The sequence below is a fragment of the Poecilia reticulata genome, linkage group LG13 (assembly GCF_000633615.1).
Source record: "Poecilia reticulata strain Guanapo linkage group LG13, Guppy_female_1.0+MT, whole genome shotgun sequence".
NCBI lineage: Eukaryota > Metazoa > Chordata > Actinopteri > Cyprinodontiformes > Poeciliidae > Poecilia > Poecilia reticulata.
Window position 1 is genome coordinate 24109027 of NC_024343.1, and position 23556 is coordinate 24132582.

Here is a 23556-nt window from a genome sequence, read left to right on the forward strand (position 1 = left end):
AAAATATTGAAAATCGAAAGTTCTTGATTTTTCACAAATCAGAAAAATGTTTCACAAATCCTAAACATGGTTTTAAATATTCAGCTTGAAGAGGGAGGAGAATAATCCAGTGCAAGTGTCTAGGTATAGTAGTTTTTAAATTAGAGTCGATTAAAGATGCAGAGGGTAGTGAAAAATTAGGTGGAATTGCCCTTTAGCTATTGGAAGCTAGAATTGGAAACCAACTTCAGCTTCGTCTTCAACCCTAAATGATGAGAGCTATCTAGAAAAAGAAAGCCAAAGACCTGAACATCATCTTCAATGGCCTTAGGAACCAGAGCTCCACTGAACCAAGAGCAGCAGAAAAGTTGAATATTTCAATGTTGAATCAGGTTTGATACATTTATTTGTGTTGGGATTCAGTCACTCTTCCAACAGATAGAAAGCTAATATGCTAACACAGACACAGTTTCTCAACTTTCTGTTAAGAAGATAAACCTCAGAAAGCTGCTCCTGAACCATTACTGATAAGAAAACCTACAAACCTAATCTATGCAGCAGGACTTTGGGGTTGAAATCAGCCTCCAGCGTTTTGCCTCGATGCTCCATTTCTTCTAATGGAGACCACAACCAGAGTGATGGGTGAACTGGTGGTGAGGTCAAGTTGTGGACCAGCTGAGAGAGACAAGAACCAGAAAATGAACGATGTTAAAAAGCTACAAATTATTGTAAAATACAATGTGATTCTTTAACTCATCTATTAGGATGTTTAGTTGGTCCTAGTTATCCTCACAGGACAATATCTGGGCTTTTTAATGTGCAGTATTGTACTTGTTACTTTTGTTCAAAAACCAGAATACAGACTTCTGCTAAACTTTAGTAACCAAAGATGAAATGTTGAAAGCTTTCAGAATAATAAAACCTAAAACCTAAAGCTGAAAAATACTAAATAAATCTGAGACAATATAACAGAAACATGGCATTGGCCTCTGACTGTACAAGCAATATACAAAGAGCCAACTTTTATAAAAGCAGTAATTTAAAGCGTGTGGAAGAACTTTATGCATTATTTCATCAAAGTTTTAATTCCACAGCAATATTTCAGCTCACCAGGACGCTGGAGTTCACAGATGCTCCCACAACTGATCCTCAGCAGGAAATGGCTGCTCTGCGCCGCACACTCAGCTCTTCTTCACCATCCGTTTCTGAAATAGAGAGATGGGACATTTGGAGCCAGGCTTCAAGGCATTGTTGAGAAACGAGATATTTACGGCCTGTTGCTCGTTGTCATCTCGTCTCCCGAGGTATGTTAATGTCATGTGTAAAAGTGAAACCATAGACAACAATCACTGTTCAACTTCACAATCAACCAGAATCAACCAGAATTTAACAATCAAATGCATAAGGTCACAAAAACAGCTCAACACGATCATCAGAAACCAATGCCGCAAAGAAGAAATTAATTACCTTAGAAAAATACAAAAAAAACGAAGACGTCCCTTCGGAGACTCTGCGTGTGTCAGTAAGACAGTTTCACCTCAGTGAAACTGTCTTACTGTTTCACTGTAAGACAACAGTGATGCGTTCTAACGTACCGGTTAAAGGTGGTCTCAAACAGCCTGTAATGTCGTGTTGCTGTTTGGACACCAGACACCATGCAGTTGGTACCAAGGCCCAGAGGCAAATCTAGCCGCTAAGGCAGTGGTCCCCAAACTACTGCCCGCGGGCCGGATCCGGCCCGAATCCACATTTGGTCCGGCCCCCTGAACAATACCAGAGAGCATTTAGATTTTTTTTCATATACCGTATTTTTCGTACAAGCCGTTTATATGTGGATTTTTCTTCAACCACCAGGGGGCTCTTTAGCAGGAAGTGAATCATTGGAAGTCTGGTTACTTGCACGCCAACATTGAGGCCACAAGCAGCAAAATGAGTAAGAAACAGATCAGATGTCTTTGGAAAKTTTYTTTGCAAAGGGGAAAAGGCCCAGAGAAGAGACAGGAGAATGGATTTATCCCGGACCGGTAGGTGAGTCCCACATTACAAGCCCGCTCTGCGTAACATGCGGCGACCGGCTGCTAATGAGGCAATGAAGCTTCAAGCTGCTTTGCCACTTAGAGACTAAGCAGGCTGTGGATATAATCAACACTTTGGGTGTTATTGTCTCTCATCACTCCCAGATGGAACCGTCTCGTTGCAGAGAAACAAGCTCAGGGCTCCCGTTAGTCATTATCGTAAGTTAAAATTTTCATGAAAGTTAAATGTTCGTTTTTGTGGTGCTTCTGTTATTTCAAAGGGATATATAAACGTTACTATAGCGACCAGAGTCAGAGCGTTTGGGCAGTGGTCGAGAGGAGATGAGTAGAGCTTTTGAGTCTTAAGTCTGGTTTAGACGGAAAGATTTAAGATTGTTGGCTGATTCTCCAAACCTCTGTAACCACAGAGCTGATAAAAGTCCAACAGGTTCAATCGGTTCGTGTTCAGCTACACGGCACGAACCGATTCCAGTCACGAACATCCCCATTCCAGAGGATAATCCAGTAAAACCCCCAACATACCTTATGGGAATTTAGAATAAGCAAACACGGATGACAATGTAGAAGCAGTAGTGATAGTTTGTGGAGTCATTGTAAGAGATAAAAGATGTAACAAAAAGAAAAGGCGGTGGATAAATTTGCTGCACTATGATTTGGAGGTGAATGTTTTTTCATAGTTAAAATTTTTAACTGAATAAACAATAATGACCTTTTAGATTTTATAATAAACATTTCCACTTATCATCTCCGATATCCACCGGACTCTCAGTTGCGCAATATGTCAGCTGTTTGGGATTTCCCTCTGTTCTTACGTCACCGCGCTTTTTGATTGGCTACCTGTCACATTCAACAGGTCATATTCTCATTCCCAGTCAGGGAAAACCCCACAGGCTGCAATAAAAGGGCCAAGACAACCCAAACAGGGCATATTCAGTATTTAGTGGGAACAACAACATGCAGAAGCCTTATCTGACTGTTCACCCCCCTCTCCCTCCCGGGCCGCAGCAAAAATTTCCAAGTCTTGACGGTCCGCGGTAATAAACAGGTTGGGACCACTGATTTAGCACATGCTAGTAGCAGACACGAAGGATCGGCACTTTTACTGTTACCGTTCGGAAACTACCGTAATCAGTTCTCTTAAATCTAATCTTGGCAACTTTTTATTTTTTAACCATAATAAATGTGATATTCAATTGAGCTGTTATGACTCAAGTGTTGGCTGTCTGCCCCCCTCTGCTGCTGCTGCATCGTTGTGGAAAACCTGGAGCGGCAGAGATATCTGAGGCTTATATGTGTATGTTTACTGGTTCAAAAAAAAACTTTGGGGTTGTGGCTTATAGTTCAGAAATACGGACTATAATCCTTCCTGGATTTTTTTTGTGAAGAACACAGTGAGGGTTGTTTGGTTATTATTTATTTCCTGACTTGTTCTGTGAAGAACCCAGAGAAAGTTACTTGATTGTGCTTTCTGGAAAACAATACATTTTTACATTTAGGCACTCCTGCAATCGTCACACTTTTTCTGTTACAAACTGACTCCAGCCCCCAGCAGAGAAGGAAAAAGTTATGTGGCCATCACAGGAAAAAGTTTGGGGACCCCTGCGCTAAGGTATCATCCCTGCACACTTTCCCCGGGCACGAACAATAGATGTATTCATTTAATTCAGATTTTACTCAAGAAAGCCAAGGTTTATCAGCTATCTGTGTTTCTCATTTCAAACTGCCTCAAACTGATTCCTGAAACGCACAGAGCTCTCAAACAGCAGATTTTGACTATAAAAATTAGAACACGTTCTGATTAGTTTTCAACTCCTTTGGCAATAATGAACTATAACATTTCCAGATGAATATATGATTTATACATTCTTAAGAATGTGATCTAATATAAAAACTACTGATTAGACTAATTTTAATCAAATCGTGCTCATTATATCTAAGAAATATTGCCTACTGTTTAAGTTATGTATTGATTAAACCATGAGTCTAAAGGCAAGGCAACTTATTTATATAGCACCTTTCAGTCGAGGACAATTCAAAGTTAAAAACAACATACAAGAGAGGAAAAAAAAAATCAAGCAGATTAAAATTAGACGAAGTTGTTGAATTAAAATTACTTCTGACCACTCCCTGATGTTCCTGACCTCATAAGCATCAAAATTAACCAGGGTGCCAAAACTTTTATGAGGGTGTGAATACTTTTTAAAATGTTTATTTTGCTTAGTTTTATCATAGGAAGCTACCCTGAGACTCAAGTCCTAAGATTAACTTTTGTACAAAGTTATAACAAGCTTGCACCTTAAGGGTGCACATAGTTTCTTAAGCTTAGTGAAGCTCATACATATAAGCAAATAGAATTACTTTTAGCACCATATTAAAGAAATAACAAATTCAAGGGGTTGATACTTCTATTTGATACATACTTATTCAATAGCAGCCATGTGTGCAAAGAACAAATTGTCTCAATAAGCAAATTATCAGCAGACCCCAACAAGCAGAAGTGTCTGTACCTAAAAACCGTTTCAACAGGAAAGGCTTAGAGGCAGCTGAGGGCTGCAACAGGAAGAGAAAGCTGTCTAGCGTTTTTGGCCTGCAAAGTGACAGAGCGACAGTGTCTACATCTTTTTTCAAGCCTCGAGTATCTGTCTGTAGTGTTATGTGTTCAAATGTTGACCTTTTTCTGCTATATAAGTTGTGTCGTCTTTAACCTTGTTAAACGTGACCAGCCTTCGTGGCACTACGTGTAAATTATCTTTCATGTAGTAATGTGTGTACTTGAGACGTGCAAGCTGTTCATATGTCTTTTTATGGTTATTTTTGAGTTTTACAAAAAATATTAAAGGTCAGACGTATTTCAGTTCGACGTTTGGAGTTTTTTTGTTCGCTATCTGTTTAACTCAGTCCAGCACGCGCCTGTGTGAGGACAGAATAGTTAGCAGTAAAATATTAGACGTGTGACTATTCCAGAATTAAAACGACTTAAACAAAAAGATTTTGGTTCTATTTATGAAAGTAAACTGACAACAAAACAAAATGAAACGGTGGAGTACTCCCTATTTAAACCAGGAAAGGATTATTTTAGTAATATCAGAAATTGTGGAGTATGCACTATTTAGGTCAATATTATACAACCCAGAAATGGAATCAGAATTAGAATTAGAATAATACGAGCTTGGAATCCAGAAAAACTTAACAGGAACAGTACTGCTTAGTTTAGATTACTTTAACCCAGAAAAGGATTTAGATCAGTTACTCTTTAGCTTATTTTATCAGGAACTGTAGAGTTCTCACTATTTAGAAATGGTATTAGATACTTAGCAACCCTGAACAGGAGCACTTAGTTTACATACTTACCACATTAGATTAGTTTTCTTTCCTCTTTTTTTCTTTCCTTTGGTTTGTTATTTTGTTTGTATTTCCTTTTAACTCATGTAAAGCACTTTGAATTGCCTTGTTGCTGAAAATGTGCTATATAAATAAAATTACCTTACCTTACAAACAAGCGATATTCATGGAAATATTCCCGACAGACCGTTTACCTCATTCGAACCAACTTCCTGCCTCCCGCTGCCTCCTCAGCTCTCCGAGCTGTTCAGCAGAGGGAGGAAGTGCTGTGCTGAAGGCTCTGTGGTGCGCCTTCAAAATAAAAGCACGCGAGCAGAACATCCATCCATCCATCCATCCATCCATCCATCCATCCATCCATCCATCCATCCATCCATCCATCCATCCATCCATTTTCTTACACCCTTGTCCCTCAGTGGGGTCGGGAGGGGTGCTGGTGCCCATCTCCAGCTAGCGTACCGGGCGAGAGGCGGGGTCACCCTGGACAGGTCGCCAGTCTGTCGCAGGGCAACACAGAGACACACAGGACAAACAACCATGCACACACACACTCATACCTAGGGGCAATTTGGAGAGGCCAATTAACCTGACAGTCATGTTTTTGGGCCGTGGGAGGAAACCGGAGTACCCGGAGAAAACCCACGCATGCACAGGGAGAACATGCAAACTCCATGCAGAAAGACCGGCGCCGGGAAGCGAGCAGAACATTTCAAAATCAAATATTTTTCGCAACTGCAGTGAAATTATTGAGGTGGGAGCAGGGGGGACAAATGCGCCTTCCTCCAATATTGGGGGGGACACGTCCCCCCGTCGCCCTCCCCCGGTTCCTACACCTATGATCTTGAGGATTTCCTATAATATTAAAGAAGTATGAGGGGAATATTGCGTTCCTCTGGAGGACAGAGCTGATATGGACCCTGCAGCGCTGCTAGTCAGAAGTGCAGCAGCTCCTCTGGTGCCCTCTGCATGTCAAACTAGCTCCATAGCAGATACTTTGATGAATCACTTTAATAATTAGACTGGTGGAGGGTTTTTACATGATGACAATACCAGTTTTGTATCAAGAATATTTTACTTCGCCCTGTAAAGTAAAATACTTTACACTTGATCAAGGTGTAAAGATCAAGTCTTTACACCTTGATCTTTTTTTACCTTTTACAAAGTGAAACCAGACAACTAACAGGATGCATCTCAGAATGTGTTACAGTGATCAGTAAAATCTGTTCTTTTCCTGGCAGTTTCAGAAGATATCAGAAAAATTATAGCAATTTTTTTTCATTTGTTTCTCCATGGAACATTTTTTCCTGAAATGTGATGAAAACTCACCTTTACCAAAATAATCCAATGACGTACAAAAAGTCTGATCAAGTGTGCTTTTTGTTAAGCCTGTCGGACTATAGCCTAGTTTTCATTTTTGTTTTTCTCTCTTTTCTAAAAGAAGAAGCTGCTGTTAGGCAAATGAAAATGATCATTATTTTTGACAGGCTTGTTTTTCTGATTGTTCATGCAACACCTCTTTCTACCACTAGAGGCACTGAGGGAAAACCACAGACCTTCAACAGCTGGTCTGGCTTCCAAGAACAAATGTATTGGTTATAAATTATGTGCAAGTACACATTGTATAACTTATAAACATATAAGAAAACATTGAAAAAACATTGCGAAAAATACAATAGGAGTCTTTGTAAAAAGAAAAAAAAAGTATTTTTTTTAACTTTTTCATTGTTTCTATTGACAGACAACAGTACTATATAATTTTAAAACGGAAAGAAAAACATAATAGCTTCATTTTTTTATTGGTAGTAGGTGTTCTTTATCATGTAAGTTTTTCTTTTGCAGCAGCCTAATGAAATACATAATATATAAAAAATTAGTTTAGAAAGCATGTTGTCACATTTCCAGAGATTATTTTTATTTTATATTTTAAATTAGGATAAAAGCTGCTAATCTGCTGAAAGTTTAATTGATATATTTAGACGCACACCTTTTAGATTAAATACATTAAAATTCCTTGGAATTGGGGACACTCTACCATTTAAATTTTAAAAGATTAATTTTATTCCATTCCTTGATTTATGCCTGCAGACATTAGTTTGGTTCAGTTTACAGAGATTTCATTTGCCTGATTTTCATCTACTCACTCAAACTGTGTGTACGGTGGGCTAAATGAAAAGCATGTAATGAGATGAATAAAACTAAAAAATGTATGAGATAAATACATGAATATGGCAAAAATACCAGACAAGATCAGGAAAAAAAATAAGGTGAATTTAATTAACTGATTTTACAGTTTAATTGAGTATTGATATTGAGTAGAAACAAGCAATAAGTTATTTTGCAAAGTACAAAACCTGTTCTTTATTTAACAAGTGTAATACTAAAATTGTCCTGTCGGGTATTGATCAGCTGTAAATCTGCCGTGTTGCCTTCAGGTTGGCTCGTCCTGCTGTAATGTGAAACCTCAAGAGGGCACCAGGGTCCATCTAATCAGACAATGCATCAGTCATCCTGCAATGGCTTCCAGGTTTCCACAGGAGACGGTCCTGGGAGGCGCTGCGAGTGAACAAAACACGGCGCAACATTCCACTCATTAGCGGTTCTCCACAGGGTGTGTTTCTTTCGAGGAGCCGGTGGCGCTCGCCGCTCCGTCTTGCAGCCAGATCAGCGTCCTGCTGCTTCCTGTGGAAACTGGAAACTGCCTCAGTGTTCTGTTGTTGAAGCGAGATTCCTGCTCGCAAAGTGGGACCACGGGAACAAACGTCAATGAAGTATTAGTAACTTCCTCCCCTGCTGTGGAGACAGCAGTTATTAATAGCCACGGCTATTTTCAGGCAGCACTTGTGAGATTTACTCACACCGAGGCCGGTGGGTTCTGAGTGGGATCTGATTACAGCCACTGATATATACGGCAGGATGAGGCTGTAAAATGAAGCACTCCTCGTCCTGCATGCACCTTTCAAGCTGCTCTGCAGAGCCCAGAGGTGGGATTAAATCATAGAGCGTCGACAAATTGTTTTTTTTTCCCTCCCAGGATTATTCCCTTAAAAAAAACCAGCTTTCTACAGAAGAAGATTAGAGCCAACATAAAACAAAGGGAATAAAAAATGACTTTTATCTCAGAATTCTAGTTTTCTGTGAAGTCAGAATTTTTTGGAATCTGACCTCACGTCAAAATTCTGACTTTTTTTTTGTTTTTTCTTTTTAATTCTGAATTTAAGCTTTTTTTATCCGTCAGCATTCTGCCTTTACGTTGGAATTCTACCTTTTTTCTCCTCAGAATTCAGATTTTTTTTCAGAATTTTTGCCTTTTATTTGTAGAATTCTGAATTTAATCTCAGAATTCTGAGTTTTTTTCAAAATTCTGTCTTTAAACTCAGCATTCTGACATTTCCCTCAGAATTCTAATTCTGTGTCAATCTACATCAAAATCCAAATAAGTAACCAACATTCATAGGTGTATTTCAATTGTGTTCACATGAAAATAATAACACCTTCTTCCTTCTTATAGGATTTGAAAACCTCTTTAGCTTGTCCCCAATTTACTTGGTATATTTGAGTTTTAATTTACTTGATGATGCATAAACAATTTAAACAAACAACAACACAAAAATCAGAATTCTGTAAAAAAAAAAAAAGTCTGTAGCAATACTTCATGATAAAATTACTCAAGTAAAGAAAAAAAAAAAAACAGTTTTCCAAGAAGTTATTCAATTAAATATAACTGAGTGAATGTAATAATTAACTTTCAAATTCTGAAAATATAGCACAGGTTTTCTACATTATTATAGTGCTGTAGAGAAGAAAAAAATAATAATTATTTTTTTCTTTCTACTATAAAGAGGAGTAAACCTTAGTGCAGGTTCGAGTTCATTTGTAGCTCATGATTGTATGATTTTCTACACGAACATCCTTCAGGACCTTCAGTTTAGGTACCAAGCAGTATGTATTGTTTCTTTTCACTTTCATTCCTTTCATATTGTGTGAAAACGGCACTGAGAGGAGTTGTGAGTTCTCCGAGGACTGTGCCTGTGTGTGTGCGCGTGTGTGTGTGTGCGTGTGCGTGCGCGCGTTCACAGGAGTGTGTGAAGGCTGCAGATTTCCTGTTGATGCCAGGCTGCCGAGAATGCCTCCAGCCAGGGTCAAAGGTCATAGGATGTCTGTGTCTGTCCCTTCCCCTCTCTCAGCAGCAGTGTGCAGAATGCCAACTCCACCACTCATCACATAATCCCTGTCAAATAACGTCTGTAAAGTCCTTGTTCGGGTACATTTAAGAGAAACTTTCCTTTTTCAAAAACAAGAACAGCGAGTTCATCCAGGATGAAACCTAATTCAGAAAAGCAATGTTATGAATAGCAAGATAAACTGAATGCAATGTGAACAGGAACATGGAGTTATCAGAAGTGTCAGGAAGATCCTCTGAATGATGGATGTTTGTCAGTATGGGGCTGTTTACAGTTTCTGTTCACACACAGGAGCGTCCGAGTTACATTTTAACACTGGAAACCAACCTCACTTTTAATAGATGCCATTGTCGGATGGGATATGTGTGTGTGCTTAGTGTAAATATTGTGGTTTGTCTATAGTGTGTAGGGACAGGAAGTGTTTCTCTGACAGCTCAAGTCCTTATTTGTTTTTAGAAAGCGAGTGCTCTCGCTTGTTAAGGTCTTTGAGGAGAGAGTTTGGTGATACACATGCCACATACGTCACACACACTAAATCTTCAGGGTGGATACAGAAAGTGTCTGAGGCAGGATGCTGTTTCCATAAGGAAACTCCTGCTCAGACCAACTGTGTGTGTGTGTGTGCGTGTGTGTGTTTGTATTCTTGTTTATGTTCACTTCTCAGGAACTTATTTTGGTATCAAACTGACCTTGTTGGGACCAAAATGCTATCAAACTGACCTTGTTGGGACCAAAATGCAGTCAAATAAACTGTTTTGCTTTGCTGCTATTAGACCACTGATCAATTAATTGGTCACATTCTGCTGATTTTTCATTTAACCACTCAAATATTTTTTATACAATATTTGAAATACATCAAAATATATAAGTATACAAATAATTCAAATATTTTTTTTAATAATAACATATGTACTCTATTATCGAAAATGCAACAGCATATCCTTAGTGTACGCTTTATCATTTGAAGCAAAGGATGCATCAGCGGCAAATAAATAATTCTAACTTATTTATTAGAATTATAAATAAGTTAGAATGTGGAAAAACTCTGACTTTGCTGCTCGATTTAACATCAATACATTGTAGGGTGATGTGTTGACTATCTTTTTCTATTAACCTAATAACAATTGAATTGTAAAAAGGTACCATTGCACTGAACCCCATTAAAAACCTCATGGTTTTTCCACCAAACACTGATTTCTGAACTCTTCCTGAGTTAAAACATTAGTTTTGTTGATTCTAAATGAATATGAACTTGATTTCTTTGCATCATTTGAGATCTGAAAGCTCTGCATCTTTTTTGTTATTTTGTCCATTTCTCATTTTCTGCAAATAAATAAAAAAATTTTGCTTGGAATTTCAAAAACATGTTGTCAATAAATCAGAATAAAAGAACAATGTTCATTTTACTCAAACACATATCTATAAAAAGTAAAATCAGAGAACTGATCATTTTTAGAGGTCTCTTAATTTTTCCAGAGCTGTATATTTTTTGTACAGTTTTGTTTTAATTACCGTACTGCTCTGATTGTGTCCTTCTTTCAGCAAATGGCCTTTTTAGAGCCTGTGCACTCCAATAGTTAACAATATTTTAATAATTGTTCCATTATTCTGGTATTTTTTCATGCTACAACCAGAAACTACATTGTATTTTGTTGGGACCTTACGTCTTGCTGCGTTTAGAGTAGGCCCAGAATGCAGAAGTGGTTGGAAGTAACTTTAACAACAACAAAAGGCAAAACTTACAAAGGTAATCGCAGAGTGAACAGACACGATAACGGGAGGAATCAGTAATGAACAATGACACCCTCCATTCATTGCTTTTGGACGGTTGGAGGAAGTCAGAGTAACCAAAAAAACTGATAACTAATGCTGACATTAAATATTGGCTTATCGTTTAATTATTCAATGTAAATAATTATGAAGATTGAATTTGACCTGAAACCGACCCCAGCTGTCATGCTGTGAGAACGTGACATCACATGCTGAGCGCCATGAGAAAGGTAATCACAATATTCTTCACCTTTAGAAGAACTACACAGCTACTAGTATTGGCTCTTTTTCAATAAACATATCTTTTTACACAAATTGTGAAGCGTGTATATTCCAGGCTTCACTTTCCACTCATTTGTAAGACAAAAGACACACATCCTCTGCATGTGACACCCATCTCCAGTCCGGCTGAGCTCCACATCCTCCCCATGATCCCTCACCCGGCGAGGAAACATCCTCTGGCTGCAGCGAGGGGAAGCAGCTCTCACTGAGACTCAGCGCCTTGCAACAGGTAACACCCCAGCTGCTGCGCTCTGCACTCACATCTACAATCTCTCCTTTCACGTTTTCATATTGCTGAGGACACGTCACAAAGGAGATCTCTGACGTTTACTTGTTTCCTTTTCAGGCATTGCTTGGGGTTGCATTCAGAAGGATTTTCCCTCACACCAGTGGAAAGAAGCATTTTCACTCTGTCAGGCTTTCTCTGGGCTCAGCTGAAGATAAAATCAACTCAAGAGAGAGAACAGGAATCAGGGGGAGACGGGAACAATGATGGAGCTGAGGATCCAGCTGATCCCGACGGGGGAAATAATCCTTCCTCCGGGGAAGAATGGAGAAAACTACTGCCACAGCTGCAAGGTAAGTTCAAAGGTCAGATGGGCTTAGACCAGGGGCGTCCTCGCTTTTTGTCATGTGGGCAAAAGCGACCAGCTCAAAAGCACTCAAGGGTCAAGAAATATAATTTTTAAAGACTAAAATCATCAAAAATATGTTGTTTTTGGGTGCCTATTCAACAATAAACCAAGCATGAAGTATTTTAATTAAACAAATAATAAAAGGTTTTCTGTAAACTTCAAATGTTTTTTCCTTGTTAAATGAAAAGCCTCCAGTTTGGTTTATTATTTTGGGCTTGATTGAAAAATCCAGAGAAAATATTTTGTCTATTCTCAGCAATAAACTACAATGTAGGTCAGTCTTCATTTGAAAATATTTGCTATATATGTTTACCGTGAAGGCAGAAAAAGCAGAAAGTGTGGAAAAGATAATCACTTTGTTTTGCATCCAACTTTTTTGTAAGTAAGTTTGGAATTAAAAATCTTAGTTTGGGCCTAATTTATTTAATTTACTCTTAAGTTGTGATCCTGGAACAGCAAAATAAATAAATAAATAAAAAATCACACAAGGGGCCGCATAAACTCACACTAGGGCTGCAAACGGCCCCCGGAACCCTGTGTTGAACACCCTTGGCTTAGACTTTGTCCCTCCTGAATACAGACATGCCCAACAACGTGAATTTGCTCAAAGGGTATGTCTGTTATTTTAGAAATCTAAACGTAATTTTAGAAATCTTACCCTATCCCTAAGCCAGGAGTGTTCAAAGTGTGGCGTGTGGGCCATTTGTGGCTCATTGAGTGATTTTGTGTGGCCCATGACTGCAGTTCAAGAAGTTTGTCCAACCCGACCCACTGCACAGAACAGACAAATTAAAGTCTTACAATAGAAAATGTTTGCTACAGCAGAAAGTATTCAGTACAGCGGATTTTTGTAATCTTTTATGAGGACCACACCCACCCAGCATGCTTTGGTGCACTCAGATTTGCTTTTAATGAATTGATCAAGTTTGGATATATACTTTACAATAAAAGTGACCTAAATATTGTTGCTATTGCTCAGAATTGACAAGAAAAGTCATTTTCAACTTTTTATAATAAGGCAAACCTTATTAAATCCTTATTTAGCATTTTGGACCAACAGTAACACACCCCTTCCCAACAAACAATTTGACTTTACTCATCATTACTTTACTCCTTTCCCCTCCTTAATTTTTGGCCCACAAGTCCTTTTCACTCTATGACTTCATTTGGCAACAAATAAGAAAATAACCTGCTCACTATTAAACGTTGACTCTGAACTTTTGCAACAGCTGCTTGCTCAGAATCTGCATTATGTTGTTTTTGTAAAACTTTGCTTGAGTTGCTCATATCTGTGAAGGCTTATAAACAGGATAACGAATCTTTGCTGGGTTTCTGCCGGTTTCTTTAACGTTGACGTCTGATTGAGATCTCCTGGTCTCGACCTTTAGCTTCTGCCTTTGTGAAGTTGCCCTGCAGGAAACAGAAGATGTACCGCTCAGTCCGTTCAGCATGTGTTTCCCTCTGTATGAGCTGAGCATCTGAGGAATGAAAGGAGTGAGCTCTTTAAAAAGCAGACCTTCAGAGGTCCGAGGCACCGCGTGGTGAAGTTAAATCATGGATTCATGTAAGATTTAAAGTTTCAGTCAGAGGATTGAGTGCAGCCGGCTGTGCCCGGCCCGGCGATGACTGGGGAGGTGTGGAATGTACTGGAGCCTGGACGAAAGGAAACAACAAACACATTCCTGAACTCGGCTTCATTTGTTCCCCTTCCCACATTCCTTCAGGGCTGGATCACCCCGTGTCATTAGGATCTGGGGCGATTTTACCTGTGCCATGTGCAGGGCACAGGTATGTGGGCCCCTGGAAACCGCTTTGGTGCCTTATCCATTAAAGAAAAATGCTTTTGCTAATGCAAAATACGAACTGATGATACCAACTGAAAATAATACATATCTTGACCAGAGTCTTTGTATTTTTCTCCCCCCCAAAAAACAACTGTAATTTCAGACATTTCTAATCTTTGAGGTTTGTTTACATAAAAAAAAATCCCAAAATATTACTACAACTCACCTGCAAATTTTATAAAATACAGACAAATTAAATGTTAGCAAAACATGCATTCATTTAAAAATGAAGAAAAATGGGGCCCTGGGCCATGTGTAACCTAGCATTTTCAGCCATCTTGTAAAACCCCTTGAAACATCATGATGTGAAGACATAGTTCCTGTTTCTTAAAGTCTCTGCATCAGACCCACAGAGTTGGATGATGAGACAGTAAAACCAGAAAATGGTCACTACATGAAACACACAGAAGTGGGGAGCAGAGGGAAGAGGCTGACAACCTTTCCCTCTGTTTGAGTCAAACAGTCCAACGTGACCTTGCGTACAGGACACGGTCCATGTGTTAGTGTATGTTGACCGATTCTGGTTCTGTTCTGAATCGATCACTCCCCCCTCTGGCAGTGCAGCCATATTACAGTCTGTCTCATGTGCTCCCATCTGTCCAGCTGGCTGAGGTCACCTCCACATGAACAAAGTGCACATTGCATAACCACAGTAATATCACAAAGACACAATCTGTTCTTAACCTTGCTTTCTGTGCGACCCATATTGCTCTGTTATGAAAGTCCAAAATGCAGAAATATTCATTTTTATCATGAGTTCCTAGTTAAAGTATTCGTTCCTTGAATAATTTTACAATTAAAATATCCCGTATTATTTTTGTGATCAATTGCCAGAAAATTGTGAATAAATTAGATGATAGAAAAGTCCATTTCATTCAGAAACTTTATCACTTAGTAAAACATTATATGGAGATGAATATTTGAAACCTTTATTTCTATTAATTATGATGATTTTGCAATTACAGCTACTGAAAACATGACATTTAAAATGATAATGTTACATTAGACAAAAATATTTATGAAATTTTAAAGAATTTGAATCAGAACATTTTTACAGACAAGGTTTATTATTATTTTTTATCTTAAATGTAAAAAGTTTATTTTTTTTGTACAGTGTTTGCTTTAATTGCTGGTCTGAGTACATTGTTCTTTCAGCAAATTGTCTTTTTATGAGTCTTTGTACTAGAGTTAATGAGTAATTGATTACTAAATTATTTATTAAAATTTATTGAAAAGTTTATTTCAGTAACTCAAATCACGATGTAAAAAACTTATGGAATAAGATACGATGCTCATTTCTGACTATTTTATCGTTCAGATAAGTAAGCATAAAAACGTGGAGATTAGAGCAATAAAAATATTTTTGAATACATAAATTTAGGTTTAATAAAAATTATATTTAATACCTGCTTAAACTCTGTTTCCAGAAAGTACTTTTAATCTGACGAAAGAGACTGATCGGAACCCATTTCTGGAATATAATTATGGATACTCTTGACTCAGAAGGGCCCTCCTGAGCCAAATGACTGGAAGAGACGTAACATCCACTAACAGCAGGGTGTTGCAGTTTTCTACCGGCAGATGGCGCCAGAGCTCCTTTTTTAGTAGGCGCTACTTCTAAAAGCTGTTCCGACGTTTCTCACCAAACATCTGCATAACCTGGATCTGAATTGAATTTACATATATTACAAGTACTTTATTAATATGTTTTATCTGTCTACTTAAGTTTAAAGTCATTCAAAAAGAAAAAAAGTTTAATTAAAGCAAAAAAGATTACCAGTAAAACTGTTTTCTGACTGGGATTTATGGTTTGGTGGGCAAACACGCAGAACTAAAAGCGAACGATACTCTTATTAACGGAGACGACCAGCGCTCACATTGAGCTGAAGGATGGCATAAAAGCTGGTTCGGTTCTGCTGCTGGCATTACACGCCTCGGCTCGAGCAGCAGGAGTGGGACGGGTTTTTGGTGAACTTCCTGGTAGTTCTGGGTGTAGCTGTCCTTCAATGACAGAAAAGGAAAGGGGAAATTGCCACACCACTCCCATAGTGGATCCAGGGGAACAAAATATCGGCAGAAGCTGCACACTGACAGACAGCTGGCTCCGTTAACGCGGTTCTACTTCACTCGAGTCCTGGTTATGGGAGTGACCGGGGTTTCCTGCGGGTGAACGGCTGGATACGGTGCGCTGTGCGGCGCTGTGGGAGAAACCGCAGCTGTAGCAGAGTCCACTGTGGACAAACCGCTTGGGAGTGGTAGTGGGAGGGTCGGGAAGAACCCGGCAGAACTGGGCCACAGCAGACTGAGAGAGAACGAGCTGACCGGGTTGACGGTCTCACACAACGCGGGGACTGAACACAAACCACCGGTCTGCCCTGTCTCCTTCTGAACTGAGGAACTCGCGCTGTTTTTGACCTCAGGTATGTTTAGCTTTTCCACAATAACTCGTATTTTTAGCCTCAACCGTCATCATTTTTTATCCTGTTCTAAAGTAGGCTATTATTAACCTTACTTTGCCTACCTTGAACGACAAAACAGTAGGATTTGTTACAGCTCTGCGGGACATGTGGACTGATTCTGCTGAGTATTTTGTGTCACTGCAGCATGTTTCAGTGCGTGGGTTGAATGGACGCCATGTGACAACCGCTGTCAAGAAAAAAAAAAACAAACTTAAGTAGCAATCATAAGAATACAAATAACATTAATGATGGGAAGAGATTTGGTGTAATCCTATTTTAAGTGTCACAAAGCTGAGCTCCCCATTGGCTGACTGACAGACACTAGAGTTGTTAATTGGGCTTGTGTCTCACAACCTTCAGGTTGTGGTTGTCTTTTTATAGACTCCACCCAGACACTGACTAAGACTCTTAACTAAACAGTATCCCACACTTCAGCACCAGGAGGCTGAGAGGTTACTTGATGGGAGAAGATATTTTTTTGTACTATTAGATCTACTCTTGCACTTTTACATGGAGATATTTGCTCTTAACTTTGCTTTGAAAATCTTTTTTTTCAACACTTCCTGAGACGGCGTGAATAAACAGGTAATACAAGCTGCCTTTCATGACCTCTTGAACTTTTAGAGAACCTATAATTATTTGAGGTATTTAGAAATATATGAGGGGTTTTTGTGCTGTTGCAAGTATCTCACCAATTGCTTGGACTCTTATTTACGGGACACCTGTCTCTGCAGTTTGGAGTCAGCAGTCCACCTGTTAATGTGTGTTTGTTCTGTAAACATGGAAAGGTTTGCAGAACACCTGCCTTTTTGGTGAAACCAGTTCCTGCAAGAAACTTCTCAAAGGGAAGCAGATTTAATCAAGTACGCTAGCTACAGTAGATCTGCTGAGTTATCAAGGCATCACCAAGATCCTGCCATGAGACTGGCTGGTTATTTGATCATTCTACCTTTTGGAAAGTGGGGAACTTACTTTGATTCATTGGCTTCTTGCAGTGTACTTGACTTTTGAGCATAGTACATAAATGTTCAATATGCTTATTATCTGGGGCTTTGGAAACCCTTTCGAGGACTCTGTTGAGGTAAAGTTGAAGAATTTGGACGTCATCCGTCCCTTTCATGCCTCACAGCATAATACTACCACCACCGTGCTTAGTAGTTTGCAGCCAAGACAGTTAGTTGGTGATCTTAAGTTTGAACATTTTGGTTTTACTACTGCTAACATTGTTGTAAGATGGATCAATCTTTGTCTTGCATGCTCATAAAACCTTTCTTCAAAACAAGGGTCTTCAACTCCAGTCATCCAGTTCTGGTATCCAGGTAGCCTCAACCTGATCAAAAGTTTGTGTAGGCTACTTTACTTCTAAGCTGGGTCTGCAGCAGAAACCCAGCTAATTTTCTATTGACAACAATGGTCAAATATCCAATCAGAAGTGCCTGAAGTTTCCTAAAAATTGGCCAGATTGAATAGATGGCTAAGGAGAGCTTGTTATTAGAAATAACAAGCAAGGCAGGATGAAGTGACATTGACTTTTTGAGGAGGGTTAGAAACTTTTGTTCTTTAAAAGCCTCCTAGCACAATGTTCTGCCTGAACACAACTAAGCAGCGGAAACAAAACATCAATGTCCTGCTGTCGATATGTTTTTCCAAAACAGACCTCCAGTGGGACATGCTGCACTGTGATTAATGTCTTTGATTTTCCATTAAACACGGGCTTCATATTCTCTGAATGGTTTGGTTAGATGTCACCTTTAGAGGTAAAAACCAGAACAGCAAATTCAACTTTGTTTATGAATCTATAATCACTAAAACAACAAAGATCAGTGAGATAGCTATGGGTTTATTTTAGTGGATTAATATAATTATATAATTAATGTAATGATACATTGCTAAGACGAAAAAATATATCCAAATTGATCTGGCACCATGTGTTAAATCATTAGTGAAAATGTTTTGATTCAGTTTTGCCAGCCAAACCCAGGCATGATTCTTGTTGACGCTGCAGAATTATAAACAACCCAGTAAACAGAACCAACAGATGATGCCCAGAGCTACAGAGACATCTGTCAGTGGCGACTTCAGAGAACCACAATAACGACAGTTACTGTATCTTTAATGGAAGAAAAAAAACAAAAAAACATGGGACAGTGGTGAACCTTCAAAGAAGTAGCCAGTCTCCCGAAGTTACTCCAGGATTTTGGAGTAAAATCCTTAAGAAGGTCCGACAAAAACCTGCAAGTTCAACTCTGAATGCAAAGGGGGAAAAAACAAGTTTGTTGTGCCCTAGTCAAAGTATGGACTTAAATATAATTGAGATGCTGGTGGGTTTTCTTCATGCTAGAAATAAAACACTCTTTAACAGTTAACACAAACTCATCACAATGGTGGAACAACCTGTTAATAGGTTTAGAAAGTAATTATTTTTTCTTTACACAGTGCCAGATTGGTTTGAATAGATTTCATATAATCACTAATAAAAGTGATAATTTAAAAAATGCTTTCTGTTTTTACTCGGCTTATCTTTATGTGGTATTTAAATTAGTTTGTTGTTGGAAAACAAGAGCAAAAACAGAAGAAGTCTGTAAGGGGGTAAATACAAAAGTACTATAGATAGACGAGAACAAATGTCCCTACATTTACCTTCCCCACATTCTCATTTTACACTTAAAGGGCATTCAAAGGGTGGGGTAAAAATGTGAGTAGACTGGTCCTGGCATGCTTTGGACTGTTTATCTGATCAAACTCTAGTCTTCCATTTCTCCGCAGAAGAACATTTCACGGCAGATTTATTTTATTACAAACCATCTTAGGAAATTTTGTACAAAAAACTAAATCCAGTTGTGAACTACAAGTACATAGAAAGTGCTTCAAAGGGAACGTGTGCTTTGTTTTCAGGGAAGTGCGACTTGCCGTTGACAGGTTGAAGGTCTTTCCATGGTAACGTGGTGTCAGCTATTCATCAGGTGGATCCTGACAGTTTCCCACAGGACACACCCAACCGATTGGCCGTTAGAAAGATCAGCATCATCACCTCTGCAACAGGAAAAACGGACTCGCATAAGCACATTTACTACCTGTGCTGTGCTTTAGGAAACAGTCAGGGTGGGTTATTTCCTCTTCAGTGACCTAAAATGTAGATTAAAGTTTACTCGTATTGAGGTCTGAGATATCACTGGTCCATTGCAAATCTAGATTGTTTTATTTTTCAGCCGTTTTCACACCCAAAAGGTTGGCAGATGCAATTTGACCAAAGCTGCAACATTTGCTGTGTTTTCAGCTAGTGCGGTTTGCTTTCAAACTCTTTGAAAAAGAATTTGAAATTCTTCTCAAAATGTAAACTAAAATGGAGTAGTGTCAAATGTTAGTGGTTGTACCATTTTTCTTTTGTAGTTGGTAAATTAACTTTTTTTGTAGTTTACTAACAAAGGTTTTGTTAAACATTCTGGCTGTATTTACCCAGAATGCCCTGTGCTGTAGTGTGGTTCCTGCTTCTGAAGCGGACTCAGGTCCCGCTTGCATCCACATGTGCATTTGAACCGTGCCAGAGTTCTCTTCAACTGAACTGAGACCGAGGTTTGCAGGTGCACCAGAGTTCACTTTTTTTCGTCCACATCGCAGTTTGATTACACATTCACATCTCCCCAAATGAACCGGACTTTCTACACTAACAAACTAGAGTTCAACTAACGCGGATTAAACGGGGCTGGTTTTCTTCAATCATTTAGTTTTTATCTGCCCAAAGCAGATTAATCAAGAGGTTGTGTGGTTCGTTTTCAGCAAAAACTTTGCTGAAAAATACCTCTGCTCATCCTGTGATCAGCTGTTTTAGACACGCCATATTTGTGTTTTTTGTTTTCTATTTTTGTCATCAAACTTTTACATGAACATGCCAACATAGGCTTGTAGAGTCTGAAAAGGAGCTTTAGGCGTTTTGCACCTGCTGCTCTCTGCGCTGTCCAACCTTGGAGTGAATTTGCTGGTCATCATCTCTTGCGTCATTGCTGATATCCATCTTGGCACTGTTTACAAACCCTGGCTTTTGGAAATGTGGCTACACTTACTGATAATAAGCTAACCAGTTGCTTTGATTCCCAGAACATCGCTGCTACTTTCTCTTACAGATCGTAAGCAAAGATGGAATTAGTTGTTCCTGGAGCTGTGTTGGCAGTTGCTGTTTTTTCCCATGACTGTATGCCTCATTTACAGTTACAACTCAAGAACCAAGATTCATTCAGGAGTTTGGACCTTTCATAATGAAAAGCTGAGATTAATCTGACCCAGAAGTAAGACAGATGGGAACCTAATGCAATTGGAGCTGAAAGTCAATCTTTTGATTGATTTATTGATACATGGAGGGTTAGAGCATGTTGGCCAAATCTGGAAAATCTCCCTTCAGTTTTGCTTTCTCATCAAAATGTTCTAGAAATGCTACTTTTTCTAAACATGACGCATGCTCAATTTCTTATTCAGTAAAGCAGTAAAGAGGGATGAACAAATTTTCTATTTTTCACAGTGATGATCTGATGTCTGTGGACTGATTTAATGCTTCCTGTGAGAGAAATCTGGGGAATGCAACATGAGACGTATCAGATCAGGTTAGACTGCGATTCCATTAAGTGGATAAAACATAGCTGAGTGAGCGATGCTGATGGTATGTGTGGGAGACGGTTTACATGACGGCTGCTGCTCAGAAACTGAGTCAGACCTTGAAATGGGAATGTGTTGGAGGGAAATGTCAATCGACTTGAACCTTGGCAGAGACAGTTGGAGACAGAGAAAGGCATTCTGGGTTCATTATAATAACTTCAGCATCTCTTTACAGAAAACTCAGAGCAGATTTTTCAACATCAGCAGAAATATTGATGTAATTTGCTTTTGTAAGGTGCTGTATTAAAATGTAAGGATTATATGAGTCAAATGTACTTTTTTATTTTGGTTAAAAAGGTGAAGGTGCAATAACTGTTGGACTGTTTTTAGTATTGCTGAAGGTCTGTGTTTTGCAGATGCAATGTGTGGGAACTTCTGCAAAGCATTTCAGTAGAATGGCAGCAATTAGAGGGGCGTATCTGAGGTAGCTTAGCATCTCTGTTACCTGAGAAATGACGAGTAGGTTGTACAGAGTGTCCCATGCTGCTGTGGCAAAAAGCAGCCGACTTAGTACAGTGTGAGCACCGCACTGCTGGGAACAAACGGTGAGAGGTACTCGTCCTTTTTCCCTCTGCTTTTATAGTCTGGACTGCTTAGAGACTGGAAAACACCCTGGATATGAGTCAAAACCCACGTCAGATTCACTGCCATTTTTGGACATGAGCTGGAAGAGGTGGGAGGTCCTTGAACGACCCGGAATGCCCTTTCCGTGCCTCCAAAAATAATGGAGTTTTTCATTTTTTTCTCCTGTTTGTCTTGGTTTTAAAGTAACATCTTTTAACTGAGCCAAGAGATTCAGCCAACACAGCTCACTTTATGTGTCATAAAGTCAGTCTTTGGGTTTCTGACTGACCACAGCATCATCAGCGGTGTTTAAAGTCTTGTCGAGGGACAGATTTCCTGAACCTCGATAACCTGCTTCACATTTTGCACGGCTCTGCGTCATCTGAGGACAGAACTGCTCATTCATGTTCACATGCACCACTGCTGACCAAGCCACTTCATAATCCTGCTCGGTTGTACTCACACCTTCACCTGCACCCAGATTAACCCCTATCAAACAAGATAACTGGTAATCCCGTTTCATCTGGTCTTGTGCTTTGCATGTACTTGCTGCCAGGCCTGGCAGAGAAGAGCTCTGAGATTGTTTGAAGGATGTGTTTGGTTAAAATCCTGTATTTTTCTTTTAAACCTTGGACTTATTTTACCGTGTCATGAGAGTGTGACTGTGCAGTCAGCATAGCTTCCAACATTAATCCATGCACAATAAAAGATGTTTATTTAAATACATCTTGAGGTGCGTCATTGTATTGAGGTGCTGCTTCTCATGCATAGAGAGCATAGGTGGTCTCAGGAATAAAAGCAGTTTGTTTATTCACATAAATCATGTTGGTCAGAACCAGCTCCTAGCTTTTTAGGAACTTAAAGGGGACCTATTATAAAAATTAACATTTTGGATCATTTGTACTTCTATGTGGGTCTCACCTGTTTCTAAAAACAGCCATACCCCAACCCAGCTGGATTTTTGGCAAGAAGTTTTTTAGTGTCTGGAAAATAAGCCATTTCAAAAACCTCCTGAATGTTAAGTCACAATTGCTGTTACTTAGCAACCTCAGCTGAGCCCAGCCCATCACCTAGCAACCCAGGTGGAGCTCCAGCACATTTGGTCAGCTTAATTTACTGCTGTATGCGCTGTATAATGGCTGCTGGAAAAAACGAGTTGTTGACATTCTTTTTTCATTCTTCTTGACTGTGCAGGAGGTTCTACTTCTGCTTTTCAAAGATATATAATTGTACAATCGCACATCTGCTTGCAGCCATTTTTATGTATGAGTGTAAACGTGGAGTGTGGCCAGCAGCAGCTTATTTGGATTTAAAGTGACAAGATGCATGAAAACATCTTAAAACGAGCAGAAGCAGACTGAAATCTCATTATCTAAGAATTATTTTGTGCAAAAAGTATAATGAACATGTTTTGTGTAGCATATAGATCTATCCTAACCTGCTCAATGAAACATAATGGGTCACCTTTTAAAATTTTCACCTTTCTATTGTTGGACTTGTTCCTAATTCAGAGCAGCATTTAAGACTTGGCAGTTTTGTTTTCATCTGCAGATTATTCTACTTTACTTGACTCTTTTTCTCAGCTTAGCTGATCTGATGTCATTCTTGCCGTGACCTCAAATCCAAATCTATACACTCTGTGCTGAGACACACCTGGTTACCTGGTAATTACTGTGATATGACACCAAAGGCAAATCTGAGTCCTTGTTGAAACAAAGCTTTGTATGGCGTGTCCTTGTTTGCTTGTATTTCATTGATGAATGCCTCTGGAGCTCATATGATTGTTTGAATTTAGCAGAATTGAGCTCCCTCGTATA

At 39.1% G+C, this 23556-nt stretch overlaps 2 protein-coding genes across 4 annotated transcripts in view; one reads left to right on the plus strand and one right to left on the minus strand.

The window, feature by feature from the left end:
• LOC108166809 (zinc finger protein OZF-like) overlaps nt 1-1714 on the minus strand; it is a gene marked incomplete at its 3' end in the record, with an annotated part of 267441 nt that extends 265727 nt beyond the window's left edge. The window contains exons 1-2 of the mRNA XM_017308124.1: nt 1090-1714; nt 525-654 (exon numbers count right to left, since the gene is read on the minus strand). Coding sequence (XP_017163613.1) covers nt 525-588 — 64 coding nt within the window. The remainder of the gene's footprint in view (nt 1-524; nt 655-1089) is intronic.
• A 10015-nt stretch (nt 1715-11729) lies between these two features.
• LOC103474896 (unconventional myosin-Ic) overlaps nt 11730-23556 on the plus strand; it is a 57423-nt gene continuing 45596 nt past the window's right edge. The window contains exons 1-2 of one of the 3 annotated variants that reach the window (XM_008426167.2): nt 11730-11819; nt 11937-12169. In XM_008426167.2, the coding sequence (XP_008424389.1) occupies nt 12080-12169 (90 nt within the window). In that variant the 5' untranslated portion in view covers nt 11730-11819; nt 11937-12079. Of the gene's footprint in view, nt 11820-11936; nt 12170-16033; nt 16490-16975; nt 17114-23556 lie in introns of those variants that run through there. The other 2 variants (XM_017308369.1, XM_017308370.1) reach the window with 2 other exon arrangements.